Source organism: Bactrocera dorsalis, chromosome 1, assembly GCF_023373825.1.
Source record: "Bactrocera dorsalis isolate Fly_Bdor chromosome 1, ASM2337382v1, whole genome shotgun sequence".
NCBI lineage: Eukaryota > Metazoa > Arthropoda > Insecta > Diptera > Tephritidae > Bactrocera > Bactrocera dorsalis.
The window spans coordinates 99968616-99985819 of record NC_064303.1 but is presented as its reverse complement, the minus strand read 5'-3'; the positions used below and the strand labels follow the sequence as shown (position 1 = coordinate 99985819).

The window sequence follows — 17204 nt, the reverse complement described above, 5'->3', positions numbered from 1 at the left end:
TCAACGAAATGTTGTCATTGCAAGGCAGTTAAGGTTGAAAAGCAAAACGTGAGGGAAATTGGCGGAAACCACACCAAGAGCTACTGTGCTTTGATCGAAACCGTTATGCGCAGTTTCAGCAATTTGCGTGCATTTTTCTTTTGTCTTCATGCTTCCTCTCTCCTCCTCTAAAGTAGTGCTCAGGCAATGCAACTTGATTCGAAATCGAAGATAAAAATACTAAGAAGAGTAGTTTTCCTTTCAATTTTTACGAAACTTTTAGATTTAAGTAAGGACTTTTTGAGTGAACATTAATAAATTTTTTGTTTTTTTTTTTGTTATATGAAAAATTCAACTATGAAAAAAATTTGATATTTCATTGCTTTAATAAATACCATAACTCGCTTCGGCACAAACTGGCGATTGTAAGTAAGTCAATTATATTATTATTGTTATTATTTTCATATTTATTATTCTCTTCCCAATATTTGCATTTCGCTGCCATTGAACTCTGTAATTGCTTAAGCACGGACACGTTCTTTTTGCCATGTGCCTCGCCTTCTACAACTCATATATTTATTCATATATGTTTATCCAATCGCCACTGTTAAAAGTTGCTGACAAGAACTCAACCACGGTGTGTGTGTGTCACTTACGTCCATTTCCACCATAACCACTTGCGACTGTCTTTAATCGATATCTTATGGTGTTGTGTCGAAAGTCAATACTACGCTGCACCTATACGCGTATGTGTGTTAGTGACAGCCCTTTGTATTACTTGAGGTACTCGTAGTTTGAGTAGTTTTTGTAGGGTTTGTGTAAATTTCTCACCATCAACTATCTATTAGTTGAGCTATATGCAGTGTAGTTGTGGTGGTGGCTTTCACGCCTTACTATAAAAGTCTTCAAGGTTAATGGGTATTGTTGTGCATTTTTAGCTCCTTAACGCGTTGGAAAATTCTTTCAATTAGTTAATTATTTAAAATTTTTGGTTTAAGCGCTAGAAAGTTTTAGGTTTGAAATTATTTTTAATCAAAAGAAATACAGCGATTGTCCTTTTTAGATACTCTAGAAGCTCAATGGGCTCAAATTATTCAGATAGCGTTCTTATTTCCATGTTTATTCATTTATTTGAGAAATTTTTTTAGTAAGAAATCTTATCTTTCTAACGATACCTAGAGTAACCCGATTCCACTTATAGACCGAGGGGTACATATTACATATTATTGTGGAAAACAAATAGGTTTCTTTTTATGCCGCTCTATATAGTAATCAAGCCTACCAGACGTGACAGCAGAAAGGTATGGAAAAATCAAGATAATACGTCTCAACAAATGGAGACCTTAGGTGAAGATACTGCACTGATCATCTTTCCGAGAGACAGCATTACAAAAATGCTAAACTTTACAAAAAAGTTTAAAGTTACTCTCGGCGGTAAGACTAACTGTAATGGTGCCACGCTTGACCTACTACTGAGGGGCAGTATAATTAAGCGGTTTGAAAATAGCGAAAGTCAATCGTGCAGGTATTGTTGCAGGATCCCACACCAAACTTTCCTTACCCATAGAATGTTTTCCTACATGTCTCAAGCAGATTTTTTTTCGCATATTATAAGCAGAAGTATTTTCTATAAGTCTGTGTGTAGAAATTAATCTCCAGCTCAACTCTCACAACCAGCGTATCGTCTTACTCAACGATGGTCAAGTGGTGTTTAAAGCGATCTCAGACTAAGAGATCAAATAGTGAAAAAGTGCATTGAATATTTGAAAATCCCATCAGTTTACAACCGTGTACACCTGAGCTGAGTTCCGAGACTTGCCGACGAACTCACCCGCTCTGTTGCGGCTGCTAAGATGAAGGAACCAGAAGGAGCTGCTTTACATGGAGGAGAGAGGGGGCAAAGAAGGTATTGGCAGCGATAGCTATACCCCATGCAAAGTTGCTAATGGGAGGTTACAACCTAACAAGGTTAAAAACATAATAAACCTCCCCAGAGGCGAATTACGTCTATTAGTCTTTTTCTACACTAGGCACTACAGACTCATGAGACTATTGTCCAAACTAGGCATAGTCTTTTCTACATAATGCTGGTTTTGCGACATGAAACTCGGAGACTCTTGAGCACCTAATTCGAGATTGTATAGCAATATATAAGCGCAGTCTGGATAAGAATCACATCACCTTCATAGTGCCCAGAAAGTTCCAGGAATTCAACAGAATAATGGAACTTTGGGAGTATATGTGATAGAGGAGAGAACACAATAGATGTTCTTGTTGTAGCGTCAAAATAAGCCGAGTTGTGCTTGACCGGTGCAAACCTCTATTACATATATACTATATATTATATGTGCATGAATGAATCTAGATTTCAATACGCCGGCCATCGTAACCGAAGTAGTGTACGCAGGACTATGTTTCTATCTATTAAGTTCATATACCTTGGTAATTAATGTGTTATTCTTCTTCTTTGTCCGATACAATATTATTAGCAGAATTTCGTAAAGTCTTCAAAGATTATAAAGAGGGAGGGCTTGACTAAGAAGCCGGTTTAATAAATGGGAAAAAATAAGGATTTACTTTAAAGCTCCTTAATGGGTTATTCGAATAATTAAATGCCGTCAAATCACAACTCCGAGACGCTAAATTAATATCAGAAGGAAGACAATATGAAGCCATTACTGAAGTCGATGTGAAAAATATCAATTAACTTGAGCTAGATTCGGTAAATACGAGTAGGCTGATTTTTTGTGAAGCTATGAATAAACCTGCTGGGACTGCTAAAGACGCTGTCCATTGTGATGCCCAGAACTTCTAGTTATGGATCAGAAAGACCGTCGTCTATCGACAAAACGTCTAGAGACTCCCAAAAATGACAAGTTACGTCATCTAAATTCTTTAGCCTCCCCGTAAGGGTGCTAAAGGAACAGTTTTCAGTTAAGATGCCTCATTTTATGGCGTTGTCAGCCTTGCCAAGAGTTTGCAGTTCCTTTTACGTTTCATTTTGGGTCAGAAGACTTTCGCGACGTCATAAGTGTTAGTTCCTGATCACTGATTGATGAGCTCGCGCTAATCCTACGAAGGTAGGGGAACCCTCGCTCGTTCTTATACTTTTCGTTCCTATATTGGTCGAACTTCGGTATGCGTGCCTCTTCTTATGAGCTCATAGTCTCTACAATTTTCGATTCTGCTTTGGGGCTTCCAGCCAAGTTTAACAGAGAAATTGCTTAATGCTACTGCTAGTGAGCTCATGCATTCTTTGACAAGCATTAAGTTCACAGGAAGCGAGCTCAAGGCATATGTAGCAGTTCTGCAATCGGAGTGGATGCATACCTTCTTGAAAGAAGCCGCAATACGGAGCAGTACATCTGTTGCTACCTTGATGGCTGCCAATTCTGCTTGGAAGCCATTACAGTGGTCTGTCAGTCTAAACCAAGACATAGAAGACTACCACTAACTCACTTACAGCATGACTCCTGTGATGGCAACGGTTCCGCTATAGACGTATTCTCTCTTATTTTTGCAATATCATGATGCAAAAGCAAATCGGTCGCATTCGCACTAAGACTTTGTAATTAATAAACAGTTATTACTGGTTCGTTTACACTACTAATATCCCTACTCTATCCACATCCAAACATCCACATACAATTGATATATGGTATAACACCTAGAATTTAGGGCATATATTAATATGAACGGATGCATCTCTCCCTGCGAGTGTATCAATTTTTTCAGTTTTATTCATTATATCCGCCGCGAACCGCAACTAACAGGAGTATTCACATGTTTCCGTGACATTAACCCCGATTCATACGCAAAAACTCTATCGCTTTCCACTTCATCGTGGTAATTCACAGCGCCAACAGTATTTCAGTAGCAGAGCAATTATTCATGCAATTTTACTTAGCAGCAATGGCAAATGACTTTTGCTAAATACACAAAGAGAGAGAAAGAGAGCGTGAGAGAGCACACGCAGCTAAGATTAGCGTAAGCCAACATCAGCCGTTCAAATTTACTTGTATATGTGTGTATATGTGTGCAATTGCTGGTGGCTACTGCGTTGGCGACAAATGGCAATTGAGGTCAGCTGTTTTATTGCCGGCAATGCTTTGCTTTGAATAACCGGAAGTGCTATTATGAGCACATGGATATCTTTGAACGGATGCATGCCGGCGTAGCTACGTGGGAGTGCGTGCTTATACCTGTGTGTGTGTGTGTGTATGGTAAATTGCTGAGATTTGTGGTTTACTGGCGTGTGTGTGTCGCTGCGCAACGGAAGCGTGTTAATTGCATGCATTTTTCACTAATAACCTGAAATTGCGTATACGCCATGTTGTACGTGGTGCTGCGTTCTCTTATTGCAGCGGAAAAATAAAATGGCGGAAACATGCATATATGCAGATTACTATTATTTTGCAAAATGACAACAACTACAACTAAGCAACTATTTTTATGAATTTTCATGAAAATTCTTGCATAAAATTTTGCGGCTGCAAGTAATATTCGCGCCATTTAGCGCTCACATCAAGTAAACTATGTGTATGTCAATAAAGAAGCAAACAAGCCGGTGTATAATATATACGAGTACGAAAGATTAAGAAACGGCTGGCAAATAGTTTAATGTTTCTCCTTCTTGCGCGTCTTTCAGCTATTTAAACGCACGCGATGGTTGAAGAGTAGCGAATGACCAACTGGACGACAGCTAAGAAACCACTTCGCTCATGCACATACATTTATATATGTATATATATATACATACATTTGTATATATACACACATGCATATATATACATTTATAGCTACCATATTGCCACATTGGTGCGGAGAATGCCGGCATTACAGCCGCAAAACAATGCTGGATTCGGGTCACTGAGCAGAGCAAAAGAAATCAAGTGTAATACAATGGCAAGAAAAAACTATGAAATAATAATAAAACACTTACTAAATTGTCGACTGCATGCTAACACAAACACACACATATACATATAAGCGGCTGACAACACAAAGCGCTCAACGCGTGTGCTGAAAGAGGAAGGAAGTGGCGGTAAGGGTCGTCGCGTTGACGCTTAAATGTCGGACAGGATATGACGTCGTTGATATAAACGCACATACGCACACATATACAATGCAAAGTTAAAGCAAGCGGTCAGCTCCCATAAAAATATGAAAAACCCCACAATTTGCCATTTAAGTTGGTGCCAAATCCCACTAAGCGCTACGCGGCGGCATGAGTAATACGAAAGCGCCGGGAAACACCGGCATGAGTGCACGTCACTTCATTTTTTTATTTGGGAAGTCGGCGCAAATGTTGCAGGGACACGTCTTATTCACTCGGTTATTATATTGTAGTTTTGTATTATTTTGTATTTTCTTGATTATTTTATGGATGCGATGGTGACATGCAGCGGCGATTTACTTTGTGTCGTTTGTGCGTTTATAATGTGCTGGAAACTGGGTTAAAAATTATTTATGACTTTTTCTGCACTGACTGGAAGTGGCTATAAGAAAATGTTAGGAGAGAAAGCGGCTTAAGGGTTGGAAGCTTTATGGCACTCATATAAAATTTAAGAATACCACTGGTGTTAAAGTGCGAAATACAAAATCTGGAGGACTTTACGGCAAGACTTAATTTAAAGCTTAAAAATATATGTAAAGTTTCTTAAAGTTATAACCGGCATCCGTATTTTATTTAACGTATGCCAAATTTCGAAGATACCGTGTGAAATATAAAGCTTTTCCTTACAACGACTTGCTTTTATTGTTCAGTTTGTACGGCAGCTATATGCTATAGTGGTCCGATCCGAACAATTTCTTCGGGGATTATACCATTCCTTTAGGCAATAACACATACACAATTTTTCGAAGATATCTCATCAAATAAAAAAGTTTTCCATATAATAACTTGTTTTCTATCGATCAGTTCGTATGGCAGCTATATGCTATAGTAGTCTGATATGAATAATTTTTTCGGAGATATTTGCGTTGTCTAGAATAATGTTATATGCCAACTTTCGTGAATATATCTTGACGAATAGTAAAGGTTTCTGTACAAGGACTTGATTTTGATCGTTCAGTATGTATGGCAGTTATATGTTATAGAGGTCCGATCAGTAGAATTTCTTCGGAAATTGTGTAGTTCTCTTGAGCAATTATCTGTGGCCAATTTCGTGAAAATATCTCGACCAATAAAAAAGTTTTCCATACAAGGACTTTATTTTGATCGTTCAATTTGTATGGCAGCTATATGATACAGCAGACTCACATAAACAATTTCTTTGGAGATTATAACGCTACCTTGGAAAATAATTCATGGCAAATTTCAAGAAGATATCTATTCAAATGAAAGGTATTTTCATACAAGGATTTTTTCAAACGTTACGTTTGTATGGCAAAGATATTCTATAGTGGTCCGATTTGAACAATTTTTTTGGAGATTATAGCTTTGCCTCAAATAATAATATGTGCCAAATTGCATGAAGATATCTCTTGAAACTAAAAAAAAATCTATACAAGGGCTTATTTTTGATTGATCAGTTTATATGGCAGCTATAAGCTATAGTTGTCCAAAATCGCTGATTCCGACAAGTAAGTAACTTCTTGGGAACAGAAAGACGTGTGCGAAATTTAAGGTCTCAAAAACTGAGTGATCAGTACGGCTATATACATGCGGTGTCACAACGATAAACTTTGCTTAGAATTGCACATACTCTTCTTCTATGTGGCCAATGAATGTAAGTGTTAAAAATTTAAATATATTTTTTTTTTAATTTGACATTTTTTTTTTCTATTTGAACAATGAATACAAGTGTTCACTTTTAATAGCGTGTTGATTTCGGCACAATTGTAATCAATACTCCGAGCTTTGCTAGTGTATACTTTTTCTCGTTTTAATATTTGAAGTTCTGTGACTGTTTGAACGTATTTCAGGGGTGGAGTGTAGTGGAATGTGAGTGAGCTCAAGCTGAAATCTGACCTAATCTGAATCTGGCAGCACTTTTTGACCAATTCATTCGGTTCATTCGAGCGTCTTAGTCATTTGACAAACTGCTTGATGACAATCTCTAACTATCTTGAGTTGAACAAAAATCGACATCAAATAAGGAAAGATGTTAGGCAAGAGGTTTTTAGCCATATGCGCTCGCCTTTAACTCATACCAACCGCGGGAAATCTATTTATGTGCGTATATTATACCTGGTTTTTCATAGGGATGATATGATTTCTAGGTGTCTTTATTGTCATTTTTCGGTTATGATTTTAATTTTTTTGCATTGTATTCATCAAAGATACACGCAAGAAAAAATTGCTCAATTTTATTATCAAAATAATCTTTCTCCAATTGCAATTTTTCGTGCGCTTCTGCTATTTTATGGTCTTAATAATTGTCCACCTGTGCTTGCTTACTACACGTCGAAATGTTAAAAATTTCGAGCCCTCATTTTATTAATATAATATTCAAGGGCCAATAAGACAAAAAACCGATCGAAGTTATGCATATATTGCTGCCGTTGAGGCAAGTGTTGCTGAATACAGCAATTTGTTGGTTTCAAGACGATCTCAAGAATTATGGATGTCTAAAACCACAACCTGGCGGATTTTGAGAAAGGATTTGTGCTTGCTTTCATATAAAATTGTTTTCACTCAAGAACTGAATGCTGACCTTCTTCACCTCCTGTAGAACAGGAATGCATAGGAAATGTCATCTGCATCCTTATTGATCTGAAATATGTAGTTTGGACTCCATCTTCATTAAAAGATTTCGGTACGCTTAACGTCGTCAATTTGTTGATTTTGCTTTGGAACAACTAGAAAACGATAAGGATTACAGCGGTATCATCTTCTCCGATGAGTCTCACTTTCATCTGAGTGGTGCGGTAATTAAACAGAACCACCGATTCTGACGCGAAGAAAATCCACAAATTATTTATGGACAACCATTACATTCACCTAAATTGACAGTTTGGTGCGGTTTTTGGTCTGGTGGCATCATCGTTTTGCACTTCTTTCGAAATGAAGCTGGTGACACAGTTACTGTCAATGGGGAGCGGTATATTGTAGATCGATAATAGCCAACTTTTTATGGCCACTATTGGAAGAAGTTGAACTTGACAACATCTGGCTCCAAGAAGACCGGGCTACGTGGGCCACAGCACGTACAGCAACCGAATTATTGCGAAAAAAGTTTGGAAATTCGATTATTTCAAGAAATCGTGACATTGAATTCTCCAAGAAGTTGTGATTTAACACTATTAGACTACTTTTTGTGGGGTTATTTGAAGTAATTGGTCTTTTTCTCTTCCGAGTGGCACAGGTCGGCGTCTCCTCACCCAAAAAAGGGAAGAATGAGCAAATCCAAAGTGATGAGCAAAATCAAACGCCAAGTTTTACATGGAAGTCCTCAAACGACGGGTCAATCGGGTCCGACAAGACATCGCAGCCGGCTGGAAGTTGCACCACACCAACGCGCTGGTTTACACCGCCTTTCTTGTGAACAGCTACCTAACCAAGGCCGGCATTCCAACGCTTCCGCTACCGTCCTACAGCCCCCAAGCTATTTTTTGTTTCCTTGCCTAAAAAGCCCTTTTGAGACGACAAAGGGGATCGAAGCAGCATGCACCTTGGCTTCTAAGGCTATTCCGGAGAACTTCGATTGTATTATACTTCACATTAAATAAAAATTATTTGAACTTCCTTAACAGTTTTTTGAAAAGATATCATATCGCTCTTTTTGGAAAAACCTGTATCTATACATTCTAATAGCGAACTTATGACTGGAAAATGTTAACTTTGAAATATATTTTAAGCGTAAATTTCCATTTAATTATAGCAAAAAACTGCCGCAGTTATTCTTCTTCATTGAAATATCGAACTAGTTTTACTATTTCGCTTATCAGCTATTCGCATCTAATATTAATTTAATGCTTGCCGTTAGGATAACTAAAAATACGTAGAGTTAACTCAAGCACACACACACAACTACATATTTCCTTATAGTTATTATATGCATACATGTATTTATATCCTAGTGACCCAGTTCTGCGACGGATAAAAGAACAACTTTATACGTGTAATTTATATGCATACATATATGCATACACACATACATAAATACACATATCCATAAATACAATATATACATGTAGAGCGTATTTTCATTTTCCCATTTCTAGCTGTAGTTTGTTTGCTATGATGTATGCGCTTAGTTGTTAATTTATATTGCTTACTCGGCTCTGGTCTGTATTTAAAACGCTCCAACTCATATACACTTGAGGATTTATGTGATTTTTAGTCACTTGTGTATGTGTGCTTACGCAAATACTCGTAGACATATGTGTGTGTAGATGCTATATATGGTTGGTTGTGTTTGTGCGTGGCTGTGTTTGTGCACCTCACTGCGGAATTATTATTACTGGTCATGCATTTGTAAAATTACTGTTCTGTAAATTGCACAATTTTCCCGCTGCAACTTGTACATGTTGCATATTTTTCGGCGCTCAAAGTGTACCACTAGGAAATCGAAGCGCAAATGCGGTTAATCTTAAAGTATAAGTTTCTTCGTGGTTTATAGCGTGAAATGTAGCTGAAGGTTGATTAAAAATTAGCAATTTTGTAGGATTTTGTTTAAACGGGAAAAAAATTTAACTTCTGTTGCACCAAATCACAAATAAACAGGTGGATCTGATCACTTTCTTCGGAGATTGCACCCTTGTCTTGAATAATAACTTATGTCAAATTTCGTGAAGATTCTTGGTTCTGATGGTACTGTTTGCATGGCAGCTATATGCTTATATAAGGTCTTACCACTTTTGATTCGACTCGGAATGATTAATAAGTTATATGGCAAGCTTCTCCATAGTATAAATAATAGGTCAATTGAAAAGCTTCTTGTCTACTTACTGACCCTCCAACTTTTCAATATCATTTCTGTTATACGACTTGTCTTTTGATTCAAAATAGACCTCAATTTGGCGATCATTTATTAATTTAATCAAAATGTCTTCCCACCGGGCATTCTTTTGATATTTTAGAACAGGAAATTATCACCGGCAGCCAGATTTGGAGAAAACGGGTGTTGCGGAAGCGATTCGAAGCCCAATTTATGGATTTTGGTCATCGTTTTCATTGACATGGGATAGAGTCCTTTGCCTTGCTCAAACAACACTTTCTTTTTCTTCAAATGCTGCCCTTTTTCGGCAATTTCGTCCTTCAAATGATCCAATTATGTTATGTAATGGTATTTTTTCAAGGTAGTCAATAAAAATTATTCCAAGCGCATCCCAAAACACAGAGACCATAACCTCCCCAGCCGAGTGTTGCGTTTTTCTAGGCCTTGGAGCGGGTTCATCGTGTGTAGTCCACTCGAATGACTTTCAATTAGACTTGGGAGTGAAATGATGGAGCCATGTTTAATCTATTGTCCCATATAGATGCAAAAATTTGGGTTTATTACGCTTGAACACTGCCAAACATAGCTCCGAATCATCAACTCGTCGTAGTTTTTTGTCAAAAGTGAGCTCACGCGGCACCACTTTGCATGGAACTTTATTATTCCTAAATATTGTATATTGTGATTGCTATGATATACATGGCCAGCTGATATCATTAGAGTGTCAGTTATCTCGAACAACTTTACTTTATGGCCACCTAAATTATTTTGAGGACTTTTTTGACATTTTCGCCGGTAACGACCTCTCTTGGGCGTCCACTACGTTCACCGCCTTCGGTGCTCCCCACGTCTAAACTTAACAAACCAATCTTCGATGGCTAATTTTTCCGGATTAGTGTCAGAAAACTCGTCGTTAGGCCAAATTTTTGTTTCAACTGTATTCTTTCCTTTCAAAAAGCAATATTGTATCATTCTAGTAGCGTCATTTCTGTGTCAGGGTGAGGACTTTTCAATTGACTTCTTATATACAGAGTTTTGCAGTTGACTATCTAGTTAGGACCAGTCTGAGTTAACAGTCAGTGAGATATTAAATCAGTCACTAATGGGCTCTTGAAAAGTTCTAAGAATATCCAACGTTTTTTGTTCAGCTATGCGGCCGATTTCTGACTCAATGGATATGTAGACAAGCAAAATTGCCGCATTTGGGACGAAGAGGAACATGAATAGATTCAAGAACTGCCATTTCAAAACAATGGTTTGTGGGCTGGTGGAATCAGCGGTCTATATTTCTTTAAAAATGATGCTGGAGAGAACGTAACAGTCAATGGGGACCGTTATCACGCCATAATAACCGAATACTATTTGACGACTGAAATTGAAGGTCATGATCTCACATTTGGTTTCAACAAGACATTTGGTTTCAACAAAACGGGGTCCCTTTCCAGAGATCGCATCAATCACTGGATTTATAGAGAGAAGACTTTCATTAATTTCACATTTTGGGCCGGTCGATTGCCCTCCAAGATCGCGTGATATAACACCGTTAAACTTTTTCCTGTGGGAATATGTGAAGTCTAAAGTCGCTTCGATTCAGGCCTTGGAGCAAGACATCTCAGAAATGATGATGGATGAGTCATTCACCAGTTACCAGTAGAAATGCTTGAACCAGTCATCGGAAATTGGATTCAGCGGATGGGTGAACTGAGATGTAGCCGCGGCCAGCATTTAGAAAAGATAATCTTCAAACCACAAATGCCAAAGAATGTTTTTTCGAAGGATAATGAACAGTTCCCCATTAAATTTGAAGTTTCTGTACTCTTTCTTTAAAAAAGTAGGTAACCTCAAAATGGATCATCCTTTATTTTTCTGCTGAAAAACTATCAAAATTGAAATATTACTCTAAAAATTTCCTACTGGCCCTCTGAGAGAGCTGAGAGCGAGTGCGTGCAGTTGCAATACTGCAGAGTTCCGGCATATGCCTACGATATTATAAGTGTATGAGTGTTTCGCAACTTTATAGTGAAAGTGGCGGCCGATGCAAAAACTTTGCCATAACTTTGTGCCGCAGACAAATCTATGAACTACAGCGCAGTGGATTTGGGTTCATATTTCACATGCAATTCAAGCGCTTTTTATTTTAGTTATTTTGCTGCACAACAACAAGAACAACTTGACGTCAAGTGTGAAATATCGATTGCACTGCAAACGTGTAACCTTCAGCTGTAGACAAAAAAAAATATACCGTTATGTGCACTTTTTATTGCCTACATTATGCATTATTAAGAGGCAGTAATCATATGTGTCATAAGCGGCGTCACTTTCACTTACCCCCGAACGCAAGTCCAATAATGTGTCATAATCGACAATGTCCAACTCCTCCCACGTCTTTGGCGGCAGCGGCGAAGGTGTCTGTGCACGTGGCGCTGCTGTTGACTTAGCCAGCGAATTGGCGGCCAGCTCAGCACCCTCAGCTGTCTGCGGCGTGGTTTTTATTGACTCCGCGCGTCGTGCGCTGCGTGCACGCACTGGCGACGGATCACGTTGCAAGTTGTGCATCACCTCGATGGGTTTGTGTGGCGCCTTGGGACTAATAATGCTGTCCACGGGACTAATGCTGAGGCGCTTGAATGGCGAGTGCGGCGATAAGGTGGCGCTGCCGAACGAGTCTTGCCGCTTTGGTGGCGACTGTGAGTTTGTTGTGGTTGTTGAAGTTGAAGTGCTTACATTGCTGGCCATGGACGTGGCAGCGCCATCTGTTGTGTTGTTTGGCGTTTGGGAACGCCGTGGAGACGCCGCTGTTCGCGGACGCGTTATTGGTGAGGACGCGGCTGGCGGCAGCGGTTTGGTATTATCGTTGGTGATTTCTACGCTGAGCGCCATGGTCTTGTAGCCCTCCTCGGGCACTGGACTGCTCGCGGCGGAGGTAGATGGTGTGCTAATGATTGTTATTTCAGTTGTGGTCGTTGTTGTTTTAATGGTGCGTTGCACAGTTTCACTACTGTCACTACTGCCACCACCACCTCCACCGGCGTCAATGGCATTCTGTGTACCGGGCTTTGTGACGAAAAGTGTGTGTGTTTGCTGCGCAGCAGCGTTGTCATTGTTGTTTGTGTTGTTGGAGTTGTTGGCATCGCTGTCTGGTGTGCGCATCTTAACCACTTCGCCACCGAATGTGACGCGCTTCGGCGTGCGTGACGGTGTCGACGGCGTTACCACTGTGTAGTACTCGGGATTGTCGCGTTGGTGCGCCGCTTGCGCTAAACCTTCAAATCTTCCTTCCAACTCGGAGTCGCTGAGCAAACGTACGACTGCGCTGATCTCATGCGTTGAGTCGTGCGTTGCACTCGGCAAACGGCCACACACAACTTCATCTTCCAAACTATTCGGATAGGTGTCTAGCGATTTGCGTGGACTCGAGTCCGTATCGACTTCTGTATCGAAGTCGTCGTCCTTCGCCTCCAGTATGCGCATCGTCAATGTGTCATCATTGATTTTTATCTCAGTCTCCATAATAACTTTTCCCTTAGCTGCTTCCTCGAGCATTTGCTCTTCGTCCGATGAGCGCCAGCTGCTGTTTGCGGACTGCTTGGAAAGCAGATGCCATGTACCGCCTGTGCTGTTGGCATAAACTTGGTTACCATGCCTATGCGCACCATTCGACATTTTTGCTTCCACGCCATAGACATTACACAACAAATTGAACTCTCTATATGCACTCTTTGTCATATACTCCCGAAACTCCGGCTCACCAACTAATTCCCGTAATTTCGATAGCACTTTCAATGTAATCTCCTGATGCGTCACCTGACCCATCTTCTGCACCAACATCTCTACGGCCGTCCGTAGTATGTAGTGCCGCTTGCCGGTGTGCAGCGTCGATTGAACCAGCGCCGGTAAGGATAGCATAACACCGCATGTTAAGCGTCCACCAAACGGTTCATTTGTGATCTTCTGGTTCAGCCCGATATCGAGTATCTGCAGCAATATCGTTTCGGGCATTGCCGTTTCGGCGAGATACACGCGCAGACAGTCAAGTGCGCCTTTCCTCACGGTAGGCGCCTGATGTCCCAAATTCTCCACCAAACGCGGTATCAACGGATCCATATACGTGTCCGCATCCGCGCGCATTACCACCAACACATCGACGAAGACGCGCAAGGCATGCTGGCGCACCTGCCACTCGGGATCGCGTAGACGTTCGAGAAATTCGCCAAAAATTTGTATGGGATAAACATTGTCGGGCAGTGTACGCGTACGCAATATGTGTTCCCACAAGGGCGTCAGTTGTACTATGGCTGGTCCAGTGGTGGCGGCACGATGCAGCGTGCTAGCGGATCCGCCGTGCTTGGTTGTGCCAGTTGCACCTGCGGATGCGGTCGCTGCACCATACTTGCGCAGTCCATTTCGCCGTGGTTGCAACTCGTAGTCGCTACTGCTGGTCGTGCCACTACCATTATTGAGTGTGCCATTGCCATTGCTGCTGTTGTTGTTGTGCTGTTTACCGCGTGCTGTTGTGCCGCCTAAGGCACCAACGTTCTCGCGTTCATGGCAGTTGCCGTTTGCGTTGACTTCGTCCTCATCATCGTAATCGTATGCGGTGTTGCTGCCGCTGCCACTGTTGTCCTTACGCGCGAACATGCGTCGAAAGAACATACTATTTTCACAGTTAGTTTTGAATAAATTTAAAGGTAAAGTATTTTCAGAAACCGTGTCTTAAATGAGTTTGGATTGTCAGTATCACCGGCTAACAAGTTTGTTTAATTTTTTTATTTCACTTCTTTAAAAGCTCACTTCTTCAACACTTTATTCTTTTTTGCGACTCTATCAAGGGCCGCTATTTAATCGGCTTTGGTCAGTGCCGCTTTAATTATGCCTCGTCACGCTCTTTTGCATCCGGCTGCTCGCCCTTTCGTACTCAATAAATGCACTGACCACTAACGCCCACTCATTCACTCACACCATTTTTACTTTAGTTCTTTTTCATATTTCTCACTATTCACTTAATTGCATTTGTTGTGGCTTCTTTTGTTCACTGCGCCTTACAATTTTCGAATATTTTATCCGTGCTCGTTCGCTCACAACTCGTGACTGCGCTTTCGGGCGCTACGCAATTGACTTTTGTACTCTCATAACGGTGGTTAGTGTTGCTTCTGATGAATGGTGAGTCCTGAGTGACCGTTAAGTATTGAATTGTTGTTTAATATGCCGGACATCAGCTGACAGTGCTGCCAGCTTGGTGGTGAAAAAGTACGAAATTGTAAAGGTAGAAGATTTGGTATGCATACTATGGTTTATTAAGGAGTTACGTGGGTTAGCTCGAGCAAAAAGTGGTATTTTTTCTATAATTGTTGTTTTTTCATTCAAACTTTTTTCTCTTATTAAGATACATGTTTTAAATAAGCTTGAAGCTTTCAAATGAAAATATTCAATACTCGGTCATTACGACGAAATCTCCGGCAGTCCCTCGGAAAATAACTGCCTCTGTTTCGACAGAAGAACTTCTTATGGGATCATCTGAAGTAAAAAGCAAAAAGATATTTTTATTGAAACCGGTTGAGACCTTCGCGTGAAATCTTGACCACCGATTTTGAAAACATAGTTTCGAGAAAAACGAGTTTAAAGTAACCCCTACATAGGTTACCTCGATCAAAAACGGCCTTTTTAAATAATTTTTTCTCATATAAAATATGAAATATTTTATTCGAATTTTTTATTCTTACAAATATACACCATTAACAAAGAAATTCTAAAATTTTTGGAAAAAAAAAATTTAAACTCGCCCATTGTGTTGTCATTTCCGGTGACCCCTCGGAAAAAGCGCCCGAGTTGGCAGGATAACTCCTTATAGAATCATCTAAAGTGAGAAAAATACGTGTTTTAGTTAAAATCTTAATTTAGTGCATGGACCAAGGAAAAAAACTCAATTTTTGGTAGTCATTTTTACAAAAAAAATACAAATTTCAGTGAAACGTTTGCGACAAATAGTTGTATTCGAAAAAAAATCCTTCGTCCAAGACTTTAGGAATTGTATCTCAAAGACCTGTGTAAATGTTCATGAAGATGGGTTTAGTAGTTCTCGAGAAATCTAGCCAACCGACTTCAAAAACACAGTTTCGAGAAATGGCGTTTAAAAACGGCGCACAAGGCACCTAGTTAGCCTCGAACGCACAAGTTCTCAAGGCTGTAGCTCCGAAACTATTACTCGTATCAACTTGAATATGTAGCACAATATTCTAGAAATGTTGTAGAATTTAATAAGATAATAAATAAATTTGATTTTTTGAGACTCGTAAACCCATGCAACCCCTTAAAGCTTTAAGAGACTATTTAGCTGACCTCGAGCGTGGAAACTTTGAAGACTGTATCTCAAAAACTATTACTCGGATCAGCTTGAAAATTTAGAACCAAATTCTAGAAATATAAAAGAATTAAATATGGCAAAAAACAATCGATTTTTTTGAAATCGTGAAACCCATGTAACCCTTCAAAGACTTCGTAAGATTCACAAGAATTAACTTCATAGTAAAGGAAGTCTACGAAAAAATATCGATTATTTATGAAATAGGATTTATTTATTGCTTCGAGTTAACAGGATATTAACATTTTGTGACTTTGGTGACGAATTTTGTTTCTATCTCAGCGGTGTATCGCACCAATTTTGCCTAAAGCATATATTTCGGTTTTTTTGCTTAACACCGGATTTTCTTTGACCCTAAAAAAAGCCAGTTATTGTCAAATTTGTTTTCCAAATACTGCTCGCAACACAATTTTGGAACCTACCATGCCTCAGCTGACATATGGCATGATCAGTAAGGCAATGCAGCCGAAATCAAAATACCCTTCAAGTTCAAATCAAATACAAATATTTATAATATTGTTTATTATGTTAATATAAACATTTTCAACAGAAAATTGGCTACAAAGTCCGATCCCAACTATAGAATAGCAGTAACGAATATAAAAATAAATTGTTAGTATTTTTATAAATTTTTTTTTATTCTTAGTAAATGTCTCCAAAAAGTCTCAGTTCAAAGAAAATCACCACATAAGTTTGTAAATAGTATTTAAAGCAAACTAACCACAAACTATCCCTCGTCAATCCATAGTTACCAGGTATTTGGGCACATGCGCAGTTTAACCTGTTTTGTTTACATTCTTTCTTTCCTAGTTTCCGCTGCCTCAGTTGCCTCTAAGAGTCTAAAAAGCACTCTTTGTTTACAAACTGAAATGCCGAAAACAAAAAAGTTAAAATATAACATAAAGTTTAGGTGAAGAAACTAATAAAATAAGGAATTAAATTAAAAGTTCCAATTTTCCGTTTTGAAAAAATAAAAAAATTAT

The 17204-nt window shown here is 39.3% G+C and overlaps 1 protein-coding gene across 1 annotated transcript in view; it reads right to left on the bottom strand.

The window, feature by feature from the left end:
* LOC105227823 (uncharacterized) overlaps window positions 1-15013 on the bottom strand; it is a 41515-nt gene extending 26502 nt beyond the window's left edge. Inside the window, exon 1 of the mRNA XM_049447966.1 lies at window positions 12192-15013. Within this exon, the coding sequence (XP_049303923.1) occupies window positions 12192-14516 (2325 nt within the window). The 5' untranslated portion in view covers window positions 14517-15013. The remainder of the gene's footprint in view (window positions 1-12191) is intronic.
* Window positions 15014-17204: the final 2191 nt, after the last annotated feature.